This window comes from Cebidichthys violaceus, unplaced genomic scaffold, assembly GCF_023349555.1.
Source record: "Cebidichthys violaceus isolate CVI_PGR_0920_01 unplaced genomic scaffold, fCebVio1.0.p SCAF_26, whole genome shotgun sequence".
NCBI lineage: Eukaryota > Metazoa > Chordata > Actinopteri > Perciformes > Stichaeidae > Cebidichthys > Cebidichthys violaceus.
The window spans coordinates 5,533,885-5,548,169 of record NW_027176439.1 but is presented as its reverse complement, the minus strand read 5'-3'; the positions used below and the strand labels follow the sequence as shown (position 1 = coordinate 5,548,169).

The following is a 14,285-nucleotide window of genomic DNA, read 5'->3' as shown; positions in this document are numbered from 1 at the left end:
TGCAAGTCTTTGTTTGCAGTGATAGGTGAGCATCTTACCTGATAACACACTGCAGTTGAGTATAATCAGGTTATTATGTAAAGGGAGGGGGGGGGGGGGGGGGTCAATCTCTCTCTACTTCCTCTGTTATGTCCCTCTGTCCGGATCCCTCTCATTATGGTGTCATCTTTGACGGATGATCCCTCCCGTGTGGTTGAAGTTGAAGACTCCCGACAGAATAGAGAATCTGCTAAAAGAAAGATCTGATACGTGCTCATTTATTTAAACCCCGTTTTTCAGCAACGTGATTTAAACATCTGCTGCAGGTCACCTAGAGTGCAGCTAGGTAAGTAATGCAGTGGCTGGTTTAAGCATTACATATCTGTGGAGGAATTCTGTTTTGTTTTTATTCAACATCCCTCACAGTTGCATCAGTGGATTCATTTCAGGTGTGTTTTCAGTTTAGTGGAAAATACCTATGAACGACTCTCGTCATCTACGTTTCCTTTTCTCTCTTTCCTCTTGCTTGATCTTCAGGCAAGTGTCATCACTTCTGTCTCGATGATGAATCTCGTCATGATGATTCAGAAGGAAACACTAGAACGTGAAGTAACCGTGTGCTGTGATGTAGGTCTGACTGGGAACCTCTTCTCTACTGCTTTGTATGGGTGCCAGCGGGGTCTTAGTAAGATCACCTTTCTTGGCTATTTTAAAAACTACTTCAATTGTCCCAATTTACATTTCAAGCTTTGGATGAAGTCACTGGAATGTGTTTGTTGCCTGCTTCAGGCCTGTTATCTCAGTGTGTTGAGATGTTCGGCTGGCTGTACACACCTCATGGAGGACGGCCATTTTGATGGCTATTTTCTTGGAGGAGCATCTTTGCCAGCCCCCCCCCCCCCCCCCCCCCCCACACACACACACACTCACACACCCAGCTCCCCCCTCTCTATAGCTCTGCTTCTCTTTCTCCCTCTTTGTGGCCGAGCACAAAGGAGCCGTTATCCTTGGGCTACTGGTTGCCACGGCGACGGCTCACTGTGACGACACCCCCCCCCCCTACAACCCACCCGACATTCCCAAGTTCTGGTCCAAGTGGGTCGGGCAACGGCCCGCTCCACTTTTGCCGAGCACCGTTTGGTGCCAAACTTGAACTGGAAACATCGACTCTCTGTTCCACGAGTGGCTCCTTCCTTCATTTTTGATGATCAACCCGAAGTGTTCGGGTTTTTGTCCTGAACATTTGAATTGAAAGAGAATGAGAGTAATATTCCTCAAGTCAGTCAGCCTTAAATGTTGACTTCCTAACTCGCCCTGTTTGCACAATACCCGTGTCTTTGTCTACTACAGTGCATGTCTGTTCAAGTATGCACAGGTATGAGGACGACTGTGTGTTTCTGTGTGAATAGTCTCATCTTAATGACCGTTAGTGGTAAAGTCCTTTTAAACTAACTGCCATTCGGCATTTTCTACATCGTTCTGTTTCCTCAGGGATTCTGGAGGGAATGACGCTGTCATGACGCCACAGACGTGCCACACCCCACGCCCAGGGGACGAAGGAGGGCGTGCCTGGCTATCGGCCAACCACAGAGGGAGCCCCGATAGAGTTCTTTCCAATTTCAGTTCAGAGACATTTCTCCTCAAGAGCTTCCTGCATTACTGACACTCTGCCCATGCGGTACGTTTGAGCCTTCAGGCCTTGTCCTTATTGAGCAAACAAACACAATGCAATTAAGTGTTGACGGACTGGTTGTATTATCAAGTGTACCATGGTGTAGGTTCACTATATTTTCCACCTCTTTATTCCTCCCCAGGTTGTAGTTTTTGTGCTCACCTCCTCCACTCCAGTCCTTGCCGTTTCCTGATTACCTATCTTGGGATGTTGGCGGCGTTTGATGGCAGCTGCCATGGAGATGAACGGATTTCTTTAGCAGACCATTTTACACACAACCTCCAAATGTTGTGCCAGATGCAGGTTGTCCACACGGGCAGAATTGGACAAGGACGGGCACAGAGGTGAGATGCCGATCCCGGGCATTGTCTCAATCTAATGACCGGAAAAAACCTGCACACCGTATGAGATGCATTTGTTCTATTTAAAGATGTAGCTAAATTTAACAAAGATAAGTTCAGAAGTCAAATACCCTAAATGGCAGATATCAATAAATGTTCTCACATCATTGTCGACAGCTTAGAAAGGCCCAACGCCTTCTTTCCTTTGAACTTTATTAAGCTATTTTATGCTTTCCATCACCCATACAGTCATTATAGATTTCTTCATTGAAATCTCTCCTGTGTAGTAATTCAGTGTTTTGTTCCTTTCAGATGCTGTGCGGCTCAGCTTCCTACTTCACACTGCTTGACAACACCCCAACAGGAAGTGTAGGACTTCCTATTCCCGTGTAACATCTTCCATTGCCTACTGGCACTTGTGAGGTCCTACTTGACCCGGTTGCAAGTTAGTCAAGACTCTTGTCCTCCAGCTGAGAAACCATGCGTCACATTCACGTGGAGTTAGCCCACAAAAAGGCTCCATTAGAGCTTCCAGCCCAGGAGGGGGACCTGCCTCCACCTACGGCCCCAACACAGGGCCTAGACCCTGGTGTCAGGCCGGGGGCGCCCAGGCACTTTGGCCAGGAGGAGCTGCGCCTCCAAAAGGTCTACCAGCTCTCCATTTTCTCCCAGTTAGGGGGATTTTCTACCTCCACAGAAACCCACACTGATACCCAACAGAGGCCTGTCCGGTCGGGCGTGAAGAGGGGGCTAGAGGAGCCACAATTGACTCATAAGCGCCCCCACTTGGAGGACTTCGCAGACAATGAGGCGTTGGAGGGAGGGGTGCTGTGTGGGCCGGCCCCAGCTCAAGGTGTTGGGTTGGGTTTAGCGATGGGCCCTGGTGGGCCTGGTTCTGTATACTCTTGCACACAGATAGAGCACAGAGACTCTGAGGGGGGACTGTCACCCAGATCTCCACCCCTCTCACCAAGCCACAACCCCTCCCGACGCCCAACTCAGCACAATCATGACAGGCCCGTTCCTGATGTTTTTGCGCCACTCTCGCCTAAATCACCCCCAATGTGTGACCCGCATGGACATCTCATTGACCAGGGCCATTCCCTCGGTAACTCAGCCAGGACTGAGCCACCTAACGGGGGCCACACACCCACCTACTCACTAGGTAGTCCTGCAAGTGAGAGCTGTGGCAACGGCTCATCTGGAGGCCAGCCCAGCCCTCACTTATATGAAATGGCCATGTATGAGACTCCCAACCCTGCCAGTCCCACCAGCCCTCCAGGCCCCTTCTCCCCGCCACACCACACAGAACTGCAGGAGCCAGGGGAGGCCACCGAATGGGAAGTTGGACTTGAATCCTCCCCACCTGAGCGAAGTGCCACCCAGGCTGCCTCCTCATCCTCCAATGGCCTGGCTTCCTGGGAGAAAACTCCAAGCAGTAATGGCCACCGTCTGTCCTCTGGAGGCCACTGGCCGGCCAAAAAGCGTCTGTTGTCCCCGAGCGACACAGGGGAGTCCTGCTCCGAAGACGAGGGCCCCTCCACATCCAAGAGGAGCAGGCTGTCATTGCTGGCTCCGGGACTTGGCCCGGCCTCATGTCGCAGCACTGATGCTAAAGCTGCCCCTTACTGGAACCACCTGCTGCCCTCTGCATGGGACCGGCCTAAGGTCAGTACACTCACATATTCATTTTCTTTTGAGTCATTTAATTCACCAAATCAACTGCATCAGCCTACAGTTCCAAATACTATCCTAGCTAATAGCTAATGTCAGCTGTTGTGCAACTCGACTGTAATTACTAGACAGTAGCACCCTTTGGTGTACGAGTAGCTACTTCACAAGCTAGCTTAGCACACGATGTACGGTGGTAAACTGATCAGTTGCGGTCAAAGAAGATGCAGAATTTAACATTACAGAAAGGCAGTTAGCTCTTAGAAAGTGCAAAAGTCTTAAATATATAAATGAAACAAAATATTCCTCTGATTGTAGAATTTGTTATATCTTAAAGTACTTGAATGAAGCAAGTTAGAGTTGAGGAATACAGTTGTTGTTGTTGTTGTTGTTGTTGGGGTTTTTTAATGAAGCTTTAGGTGACTTTATGGCAGCATATATCAAAAAACAGCATGTGCACATTTGCATGCAAATATCATTCTTTTAGACCAAAAACGTTTGTACTACCGTGTGCAGAGGCTTTGAATACAGAACAAGGAATGGCCGTTCAAAGTCGGTGGTTGATGGTAAGACATCTGTGAGCCTTGACAGTCCTGGAAAAGAGGCCAAGTCGTAAATAAAAAGAAACTAAGAGAACGAGTAAACGTGAAAGAGTGAAGTGATGGGAGGCTCATTATCACGCCATGCTGGAACAGGCCGAGTAGCTCGAGAATAAAGCCCATTGAGAGAGGGTCCATTGTTCCCCCACATGAGTGTGCCGTGTCTCTCTCACACACACACACACACACACACACACACACACACACACACACACACACACACACATGTACATAGTTCCTGCTTAAAAAATGGTTCTGGAAGTTAATTTTTTAACATTGGGGGGCCAGAGAAAGCTTTGAGTGTGTGTGTGTGTGTGTGTGTGTGTGTGTGTGTGTTTGTGGGATGGGAGTATGCCAATGGTGACAATAGGTTTCAATAGTTAGGTTTCATACAGCGGTGTGCTCATTGTGACTAGAGGTGTTGAGAGTATGTGTGTGTGGGAAGCCCAGAGAGAAACAGGTGTAAGGAAGACTTGTGGACCCAACTTACGAACAGAGAGGAAAGTGAAAGGAATGGAAGCGAGGCTAAACGGTCACAGGTGATATTTCAGTAAACGCAGGTTAGCAAAAAGATATTTAAGAGGCACAGAAAAGGGGGAGACAGGAGGATATTCTAAAATGCCGTCTGTGGTTCTGGTCGAGTGTGACGATGAGACGACAAGCTGACAAAGAGCTCCGAGCTCTGTGGAGAGCCAGTGTGACCACGGCTTGGCTAATACCAATAAGCTAACCATGAGTGACAGGTTTGCTGTGGGCAAATGGCTAGCAGGTAGCATAGGTCTGGGTACTGAGGAGCCTTCTGACACCTGGGTGGCCTTTACGATGAACGGCAGCCTGGACATGGGGAATGTTTATGCGTGTGACGCCACAACCAAAAGTCAGTGTTCAGTAAGTAAGAGGACAACTGAAATATACTATTACATATAAATGACTCTCACAGAAACGCTACGTCCATTCAGTCTTTGTTTGAGTGTCCTATTTTATATGTATGTATTGAAAACCTTTTAGTTCTTTAGCATTTCAAGCCAGTTACTTATTCGTGAATAGCTAAGGGCTGACACGAATCAGAATATTCAAAAAACGACTCCTAATTTCTCGATTCTTCTTGCGTCCTCTCTTTGTACAGACGCCCACAGACTGCACAAGATCAGGAAGACGGCTTAAAAGTGGGCTGCGGCTGAAAAGGTGAGCGCTTCGTTATGTTTCCAGCAAAGTTCTATAATTCAATTACAATTACCAACATGAAAAGGGATTAAGAAAACGGTATTTAAACTTCAGCATGTGCGTGCTTAAAGGTCAGGAACATGCACACGCGTGTAGATGAGATAGCGTAGGTTGTATGTTATTCTAAATGTAAGGTTGTTTTTTTTGTCTGTTCTTGAATCCTCGGACACTCGGAGACGAAATGAATGTGATCTTAACCAACGGTCTGTTTTGCGTGTTTTTGTGTTCATATTCAGTCGGCAGCTGCGCAGCGGCAGACACACAGACACCGGCCGCTCCACACGTTCCAGTTGGCCCTCATCTTCCATCAGCAGATCCCTACTCGGCAACTTTGAGGTGCGCATTATTTGAATAAGTTCAGGAGAAGCGAGCATAGATTGTATGTAAGAAACGGACGTGTCACCCATTGGTTTGTGGACTGCCGTTTTCAAGCCTCGTGTTCAGCATCTGGGCGTCACCATCTTGGTTTCTGGCAGTCGCCGCTTTGGCTTTTTGGAACCAGAAGTGACATGAGAGGGTGGAGCTAATCGGAGGATTATAAGGACTGAAAGTAAATGCAGAAAATAAGTTAATGCCAAAATGACGTGGTTAACATATCTATGATACTTGCTTTACTCCTTTGTGTGGATCATTTTAGGATGGAGGATCACAATATATTGGCATTAAAAACAGTTATATAACATTAACTAAGATTATAATCATGTTAGTTCATGATTTCATGCTTTTAAAACAGCCTCCTCTTGGCTCACATTGTTGTTGGCCAGCAGATGCATATTTTATCACTGCGCCAAACACTCCTTTTGGTTTTAATAAAAACATTTTTATGGATTTCACAGTCCAAGGTTGTTTTCAAATTCTTTGGCCAAACTTGACTCAAGAGTGCGCTGCAGTAAATACTCAAGTATTTAATGAAGCTTGTGTTTTACTGCATAAAGAGTTTTACGACTGTGTACTCCCTTCTCTCGTGTGTTCCAGGAGTCCATCCTGAAGGGACGATTCTCCCCGTCAGGACGGATCGAGGGCTTCACGGCGGAGATTGGTGCTAGCGGCTCTTATTGTCCACAACACGTCACCCTGCCGGTGCAGGTTACATACTACGACATCTCAGAGCACAGCGCACCCTCACCCTTCCTGGTCAGTGTGTGTGTGTGTGTGTGTGTGTGTGTGTGTGTGTGTGTGTCTCTCTTCAAGACGTTTGACTTTGTTGTGTATGAAATTTGTCTTCAATATTCTATGTAGCTGCCTTTGTAACCACAGCACGGTGGAGTTATTTTAGATTTAGTCTGCTTTCGTGTTGGATTTTAGTTTTTCTGTGCATTTAGTGGTTTTGATGAGGAATTGGATTTATGTGTTTTATGTGGATCAAACCAACAATTTTAAATTACTGTTGTAATACTGCTGTCATACTGCTGGTCCCTAAAAGTTTACATTTTTCGCTCATTTCTTCTACACTCAGATCCTGAAGTTGACAGCTATTCAAATGTGCAAAGGAATGTGTTATTGTGCAATTACAGGGAGTGAAGACATGTAATCAGTGCTGTGTCTCTGTGTCTCTGTGTCTCTGTGTCTCTGTGTCTCTCCCTCACAGGGGGTGATCTCTCTCGAGCCTCTTGGAAAGAAAGGATACAGCATACCCAAAGCAGGGACCATTCAAGTGGTCAGTTGGTCTATTATTTCATCCTCCTCTCATTCTTTGCTCGGATAAACTCAGGTTGCCTCCATCTCATTTGTGTTACCGCGATGTTTGATATGATGAGACTAATGACCTCTTTAAAACCACTGACATCTGTTCTCAGACCTTATTTAATCCCAACAAAACTGTGGTGAAGATGTTCCTGGTGACCTACAACTTCGGCGACATGCCCGTTAATCACATGACCTTCCTGCGCCACCGTATCTTCTTGGTGCCCGTCGAGGAGGGGGTGGAGGGGAAGGACGAGGCGCCTCCAGGGGGCAGAGTGCCAGACAGGAAGAAGATTCTCTGCTACCTGATGCATCTCAGGTATGACGTGTTCAAGCGTTTGCATTGCTTTTTATACCTGTAGTTCTGTTAACCCTTGACTCAAAATGACTAGCCCGTGTCGAGATGTCTGGAAAAGTACCGTTGGATTACACGAACAACATGAAAGTCATAGTTAGCAAGTGTTTTGCTAACACGTTTGTGTTTGTGGTTCTGGCTTTCTCAGATTCCAGAGCTCCAAATCTGGGAAGATCTACTTGCACAATGATATCCGGCTGCTATTCTCCCGCAAATCCATCGAAGTGGACACAGGGATCCCTTATGAGCTGAAATCTTTCACCGAGGTGCCAAGAAACCCAAAATACTCCCCCCGCGTGTGACCCCAGCTTGACCCTTTGACCCCCCCCCAACGCCAATGCAGCCCCTCCTGTGCTTCCTAAAGAGGAGGGAGGGAGAGACAGACAGACAGACTGCCAGAATGATGGACACAAAACTTGATAAGACTTGATGAGACACGCCACATGCACACAAGACACACATGCACATATGATACAGTGTTGTAGTAAATGTGCTCCTTTTCATGCTGTTATTCTCCACTGAAGATTCCAGACAGTCAAACTGGTGATGGAAAATGTAACTAACCAAACATGGCATTCCTTGTAACTTCCATTCATTGAAAATGAGAAAGAGTTTCAGCGTTGCAGTTCAGCACACACGCAGTCAAAAGCAGGACTTTTACTACACTTTAATCTGTACAAAAAAAAAAGAATTGCACAAAATCCAACACACACACACACACACACACACACACACACACACAGCACATCCTACGCACGTCACAGCTGAAACACTTCTGGTGGTGACTCTCTGAGTTCAGTGTTAACATGCATGCCTTGTGACTTAAACACCTGAATTTTCCTCTAGTGCCGTATCACACTGTCCTTCACTCTGCCTGCAGCTCCATCGGACCAATCATTGAAATTTGACGAAAAGGCCACAAAAACAAAAAGCATGTCCCTGATTGTCCCCCCCCCCTCCCCTCCCCTCCACTTCTCCCCCACTCGCACACTTTCTGCCCAGCAGAGAGGAGATGAGCAGAGACACAAACACTAGTGAAAGCGAAGGCTGAAATGGAACCAGCCATCTTGATCGGATTGTCTTATCACTCGACATATGATCTAAAACACTGACATGATTTGACCAAACTCAGGACACTTGTTGAAGAATACATTTCTCTTCTTACCATTTCACCTACATGGTACAGACCACTGTGTGCACTTCAAGTTGGGAGGGTCGAACCATGTCATGAAAAACAGGGGAATCCAGTTAATGTTATGTAGTCAGACTGAGGGACACTGTGCTGTTTTCTTTTTTTAAATTTTTTCCTTTTTTTTTAATTTTTTTTTTTAGATTCTGTTCAGAGCAGTCTGATGTTGAGACAGAAAATGAAAAAAAATTAAAAATGAACAAGCTGTAGTATTTTTAATTTATGTTTTCGCAAATGTCTTAATAAGCAATATGCTGCACAAAGTAGAGTGTGTTTTTTCAGCCGGACGAGCTTTCTCTCTGGAGGGGGGAACAGAGAAAGTGAGAATTAGAGATGGGAGGAGGGAGGGACGATGCGGGAGGGAAGGGTGGCGGGGTATTTAATATGGGGAAAAAGTCTATGTATATTTAAAAGAATAAACTCTGCGACTGGCGAGTAGCACCTGTCTTTGTTGTTGTTTTTGATTGACAGACATCGTGGAAATCCTAATTCCTCCCTACACTTCCCACAATGCAATTTAAACGTGTCTTTAATTAGACTCTGTGCCTGATAAAGGTCTTTTAAACTCCACACCCCCAGTATCCAATGCAGGCTTTCTGTTACATATTTGACTAAAAAGTCTCACGCCTGATGACACCACTCCACAACTAAACTGGACTTCATATGTTAAATCGGTGGCGTGGCCCTAATCCAGAGTCTTATTCAAAACTATGAGTCCGATAAATACTTACTGTACGTGTCAACAGGCTATTCTACTTCCACCCGACTTGAGACAAACCTGAAATATGTTGTACGTCAATATTTTAGTTCCAATGTGCAACATTTGAGAATTATCTGCGTGGAAAAGCGCCGTCAATAACAAGATCAGTTCACAAGAAAGCGATGTCTTATCAAGCTGAAATAAGTTGCTTATTTACAGTATTTACCTTTTTGATAAAAGCAGGTTAGAGACATACAGTCAGGCCATTGTTCATACCACATATAACCACATATAACACACTCAAATAAAGCAGCTGGTCACAAAAGGAAGCCTGAGAACTGTCGGCTCAATTTCTATTCTTGCAGATTGTTTGGAAATCTGCAAGAGAGGAACCTTTGAGCTATGAAGCGCTTCCTCCCCCGGCTTACACTGCCCCACTGAAACTGCTCGGTGGCAATGAACAGACAGACTTTGGTTGTTCTGGGCAGTTCTGCAAAAAATATAAATGTCAAACTGTGTGAATGTCAAATACAGCACTGCTGGGGAAAAAAAAAAAAGAATCCATCCTCTGTAAATATTCCCCAGCTAAAAATACAGAGGAACGTCTATATATGTCTCAACGGCCAGTCGTTCCTGCAATGCACTAAAATATGGATTACAGCTTGGTCCTGAACTAATGCGGCCATTGTAGTTTGTGCAACATCCAAAAGATGGTTTCCAGGATGGTTTTTTTTGGGTAGACCAAATCACAAAACAAAGCAGATTTCATATAAGATCTCTGCTTGTCAACTGGTGTCTGCAGCGCATGTCCTTGTCTCTGGAGCTCCGTTAAATGTCTTGTGTTGTTTTTAGGAGAATAAAGGATCAGAATAGATCAGCCCACACAGTGTTATTTAAAACAAACCAGCGATACCTCCGAGTTGAGTTCCTTGCAGCGGCTGGAAGGGCTCCGATGGGTGTGACTTACACTAGACTTTAAGCAGAGAGGAGGCGGCTGGATGGAACCAACAGTCCCTGACAGACCTGTGTTTACAGGAGAGCCTGAGCAGGAAAGACCGTAGAGAAGAACCCATGTAGTCTTATATGGGTTTCACACTTCTTCTTCTTCTTTCCCATCTCTCTCTGTAGCCTTTTTCTCTCTCTTCCTTCACTTCTTCATTTGGCTTAACAGCATTATTTTGGTGAGATGGATCTGTGAAATGAATTAACTTTTCCAGATTGCCCATTTGACTGGGTTTGTAGCCACTACTGTCGCTTCAGTTTTTATTTTTTTGTGATATTGACAAAGGTAATCCCAAATGCTGACTAGGTCCATAGGATTGCCTCAAAGCATCTTCTGACCCCAGGTGGCAGGAGCCAGTATTGCAGCTCCACATCCAGGCCTGGAGGAGGGCAGCAGGCCTATAGACAACATGCACATCTTTGACGAGGTGCAGTTAGTTTGTTCAAGATTTGCTCATTTTGCAGCTTCAATAGAGGATTTACCTTCTTTGGAGCTCTGACAGTCATCTCATGTTGCTGTGAACACTTCCATATAAAAGTGACAATTGCCAGATATCCTTGACAAATGTAGCAAATAAGCATTCATCCCCAATATGACTAACCTTTGCAACAATCTTTATCCTTCTGTATGCTGAATATGTGCATTGGAGGACGCTCTTGATCGATTCATTGTATAAAGGATCATAAACACAGTGAATTTGCATTGCATCATTCTGCTGTAATAGCTCTGCAGTGCCTGTCTGCGTTCCTCATTCCCAGACGGTCTGATGGCTCGGCGGTATGGCTGTTTACTACTCCTGTCGTAGATAACAGTTTGGCACATAGATGATGGAAATGTCTGAATAAATAGCAAGTCATGTGACTCATTCTCGCTCGAGCAAAAATGTGCTGTGTTTGATCTTTGAAATGTAAGAAAATAAGTCAGAAAACTTCTCCAACATAACCAAAAATTGAAGTGATGGTCGTTTATTTTCTAAAGAAAACAAAGAAAGCTTTTCTTCTTTTATAAAAACATGACAAGGTAAGATAATGTCTTGTTCTGTGTCTTTACTGAGGTGGATATTCGTGTCTCTTATGTCATTAGTGACCATTGTCTCAATTGCGTTTGCCTTTTCTTTGCCTAATTATTGTTCTTGTTGTAATGACTGTTGTCCACACACTGTGGAAAGTAGCATCTGCAGGAACAACAGGTACATTAGATCTGTAGTGTAAAGCACATTTGAACAGTTGGTGTACACATGCAAATAAAACTGTATTACCAGTGGTTAAGAGCTGTAATAAAAAAAGATTTATCGTTTCAAAATATTTCAATTCACCATTCCTGTCACTGTTTATTGGTTCCTAAATGCCCTCACTTCATATCATCCACAGTCCCATCATGGCCGAGCTGATCAGTGCTCGTTGGCTGCAGGTGCTCGTCTTATTTTTATTTTATTTTTTAATTTCCCACAGCGAGTGCAGTTCCTCGCTCCCTCCTCCTCTTCGTCTATATGACGTCAACCAGTGTGTGGGCGGCGCCTGCGATGGCCTGGCTCAGGACTGACAGGTGGTGGTGCACTTTGTTCCAGTCGCCGGTCTGTCCTGATGACTCAGCGTTGGCGCAGGCGTCCGCCAGACCTGGGAAGGTTTGCTTGCCGGCACTACTTGAGGCCCAGATGACATGCCTGCGTGAATTACGGGGCAATAAAGAGTGATAAAAGAATGACAGGCAACTGAACAATTGAGATGTGCTAAGTCATAATGAGGCGGTTAAATCACTGTGAGTATCCTGAACATGGCATGAGGAGAGGAGAGGAAGAGGAAGTCAAAGAGAGGAAAAAAAAAGAAACTGAGCTCTGCAAACCCTCAACAATGCAGCATGTGAGATAAATACAAATTAACTTTATTAATAATAAAGTTTATTGCGAAGGTGTCTTTGTAACAACACTGAGAATCAGTGATGCAAGCAGCTCTGTCAGACTGTTCTTTTTTTTTTTAGGCACAGCCATTTGAGCATGCTCACAATGAGGATTTAAAGCACCCATGCTGTTTACTTGAACCCTTTTTCATTGTGTCTCCGGGATCATGACTCTCATCATCTTACCTGTATGCATATTTATCCGGGAAGGCCAGAGGGTCCAAGAAGGCTCGGTCCAGCAGCATGAGCTGGTCGTTGATCCTCCTGACCTTCAGTGGTCTAAGAGAGGAAAGACAGAGAGGAAGAGGCGATGGAAGAGAGACAGAGAGGAAGAGGCGATGGCCCGGCATTCGTTTCAAAGGAGATAATAACATGCATGTTTGTGCTCTTACGTTTCTTTTGCCAGGTCGGAACTGCGAATCACCTGGTCCAAATGAGTAGCTGCACCGCGAAAGCTGGCCACCGCGTTTTTTAGCGGTTCTGAAACGAGACACAGGTCAGCTGTGCAGCCTTTCCTCAGACATAGACCGTTCTGGTTCATGTCAGAAACATTGTCCATCTCAGGTCAGGTCAGGTTCACATTTGGAAACATAAAACCCAGATGAAATGAATTTACCTGCACTCAAGCATCTCTACCGCTCCTGTGCTTACCCATGGAGATATCCTTAGTTTGCAGTTGCTGCTGATATAGGGTGACTGCTGTGTTGAGGTAGTCCTCCAGAATCTCTGCGTAGTCACTGCAGTTTAATGGCAACACCAGGCTGTCAGCCAGTCGGATCAGCACATTTCCTGCTGTCCTGGCAATGGCCTGGTGACTGATGAACCCTGAGAGGAGGAAGCGCTAGCATGTGATGTTATACAAGACACGTTGTTGGTGAATGTTCTGCTGTCTTTCCTGTTGTCAAATTTGACAACATAAGATGGAAAAACTGAGTAGGAACGGTTTGCCTGAGAAATACGAGGCTTTTTGTGAAATATGCCACATTTTTTTAATTATATAACATAAAATAAAGCATAATCTGTAGTACTGAGACAGAAAAAAACAATGATGGGACATCACTGCTCACCAGGATCAATGAACTTTGAAGCGTAGTCAAAGGTGTCGTATGCCGTGTGGTACGCTGGGTATATCCGAGCATTAGTTTTACTCTGTGTGAAGAAAAGTAACCATGAATCCAGTCGGCAGGGAGGAGGACTGTGTCTTTAAACCAATGAAGAGTTCAATTCATGTCAGCATGAAGATAATAAACACGGCTTTCACTACGCTCAACACGCTTATTGATTCACCGCCTTGTGTCCCGAGTCTGCTTTTCAGTCCTTTGTGTGTTGGCTTCAGTCTGATACAAGGTTTCTACGACTTACATACAACACTGACAAAAAAATGTATTTCAGTAAGTCAGAGGCAGCGAGTCTCGCATACCTTGTCGTATGTGTACGAAATGTCCATGGAAGTGATTCCCAGGTAGTGCACAAAGGCAGCGTAATCACTCCCTGCTCCTGACAAGTATCCCATCCTGTCAAACAAAGACAAGAAGCATCTTTCATTTTCACTGCAATGATTAGTTGAGTGTTTAAAAAGACAAAACTGAAGAATGTGGGTTTATCTGATGAGGCAGGAGTGTTTGTATCCTATGCATTCTGTTGTTGAGAATGCATGCTCCTTTTCAGCTGCAAACAACTAGATCCACACATTAACACCTCTGCAGTCACACTATACCTTTGTTGGCCGATCAGGGGCCTAGTTACCTCCGATTAGGCTCTCTACTGAAGAGACAGTCAAGGTGGGTTCACGTTTCTCAATCACTCTGATCCAGGATTTGAACAGTTAACCAGCTAACCTTGTTGTTTCAAATGTCCAATCACAAGTCAAAAACTATATCCACTAAAGATTATGGTTAAAGCTGCTTGGACTAGATCAACAACGGGTGAAATGCACGGTGTGGTAAAATGAAAGAGGCGTAACCGTTCATTAC

The 14,285-nt window shown here is 45.1% G+C and overlaps 2 protein-coding genes across 7 annotated transcripts in view; one reads left to right on the top strand and one right to left on the bottom strand.

Moving 5' to 3' along the window:
• The window catches only part of atosb (atos homolog b), a 23,021-nt gene extending 13,870 nt beyond the window's left edge, over positions 1-9,151 (top strand). For all 6 annotated transcript variants that reach the window (XM_068720909.1, XM_068720904.1, XM_068720906.1 and 3 more), the window contains 9 exons: positions 1,471-1,657; positions 1,794-1,995; positions 2,305-3,660; positions 5,389-5,447; positions 5,723-5,822; positions 6,462-6,620; positions 7,075-7,143; positions 7,283-7,488; positions 7,673-9,151. In XM_068720909.1, coding sequence (XP_068577010.1) covers positions 2,473-3,660; positions 5,389-5,447; positions 5,723-5,822; positions 6,462-6,620; positions 7,075-7,143; positions 7,283-7,488; positions 7,673-7,826 — 1,935 coding nt within the window. In that variant the 5' untranslated portion in view covers positions 1,471-1,657; positions 1,794-1,995; positions 2,305-2,472 and the 3' untranslated portion in view covers positions 7,827-9,151. The remainder of the gene's footprint in view (positions 1-1,470; positions 1,658-1,793; positions 1,996-2,304; positions 3,661-5,388; positions 5,448-5,722; positions 5,823-6,461; positions 6,621-7,074; positions 7,144-7,282; positions 7,489-7,672) is intronic.
• A 2,214-nt stretch (positions 9,152-11,365) lies between these two features.
• Positions 11,366-14,285, bottom strand: part of naaladl1 (N-acetylated alpha-linked acidic dipeptidase like 1) — a 38,250-nt gene continuing 35,330 nt past the window's right edge. Inside the window, exons 14-19 of the mRNA XM_068720901.1 lie at positions 13,733-13,826; positions 13,380-13,461; positions 12,964-13,137; positions 12,705-12,792; positions 12,499-12,591; positions 11,366-12,079 (exon numbers count right to left, since the gene is read on the bottom strand). Of these exons, the coding sequence (XP_068577002.1) occupies positions 11,902-12,079; positions 12,499-12,591; positions 12,705-12,792; positions 12,964-13,137; positions 13,380-13,461; positions 13,733-13,826 (709 nt within the window). The 3' untranslated portion in view covers positions 11,366-11,901. The remainder of the gene's footprint in view (positions 12,080-12,498; positions 12,592-12,704; positions 12,793-12,963; positions 13,138-13,379; positions 13,462-13,732; positions 13,827-14,285) is intronic.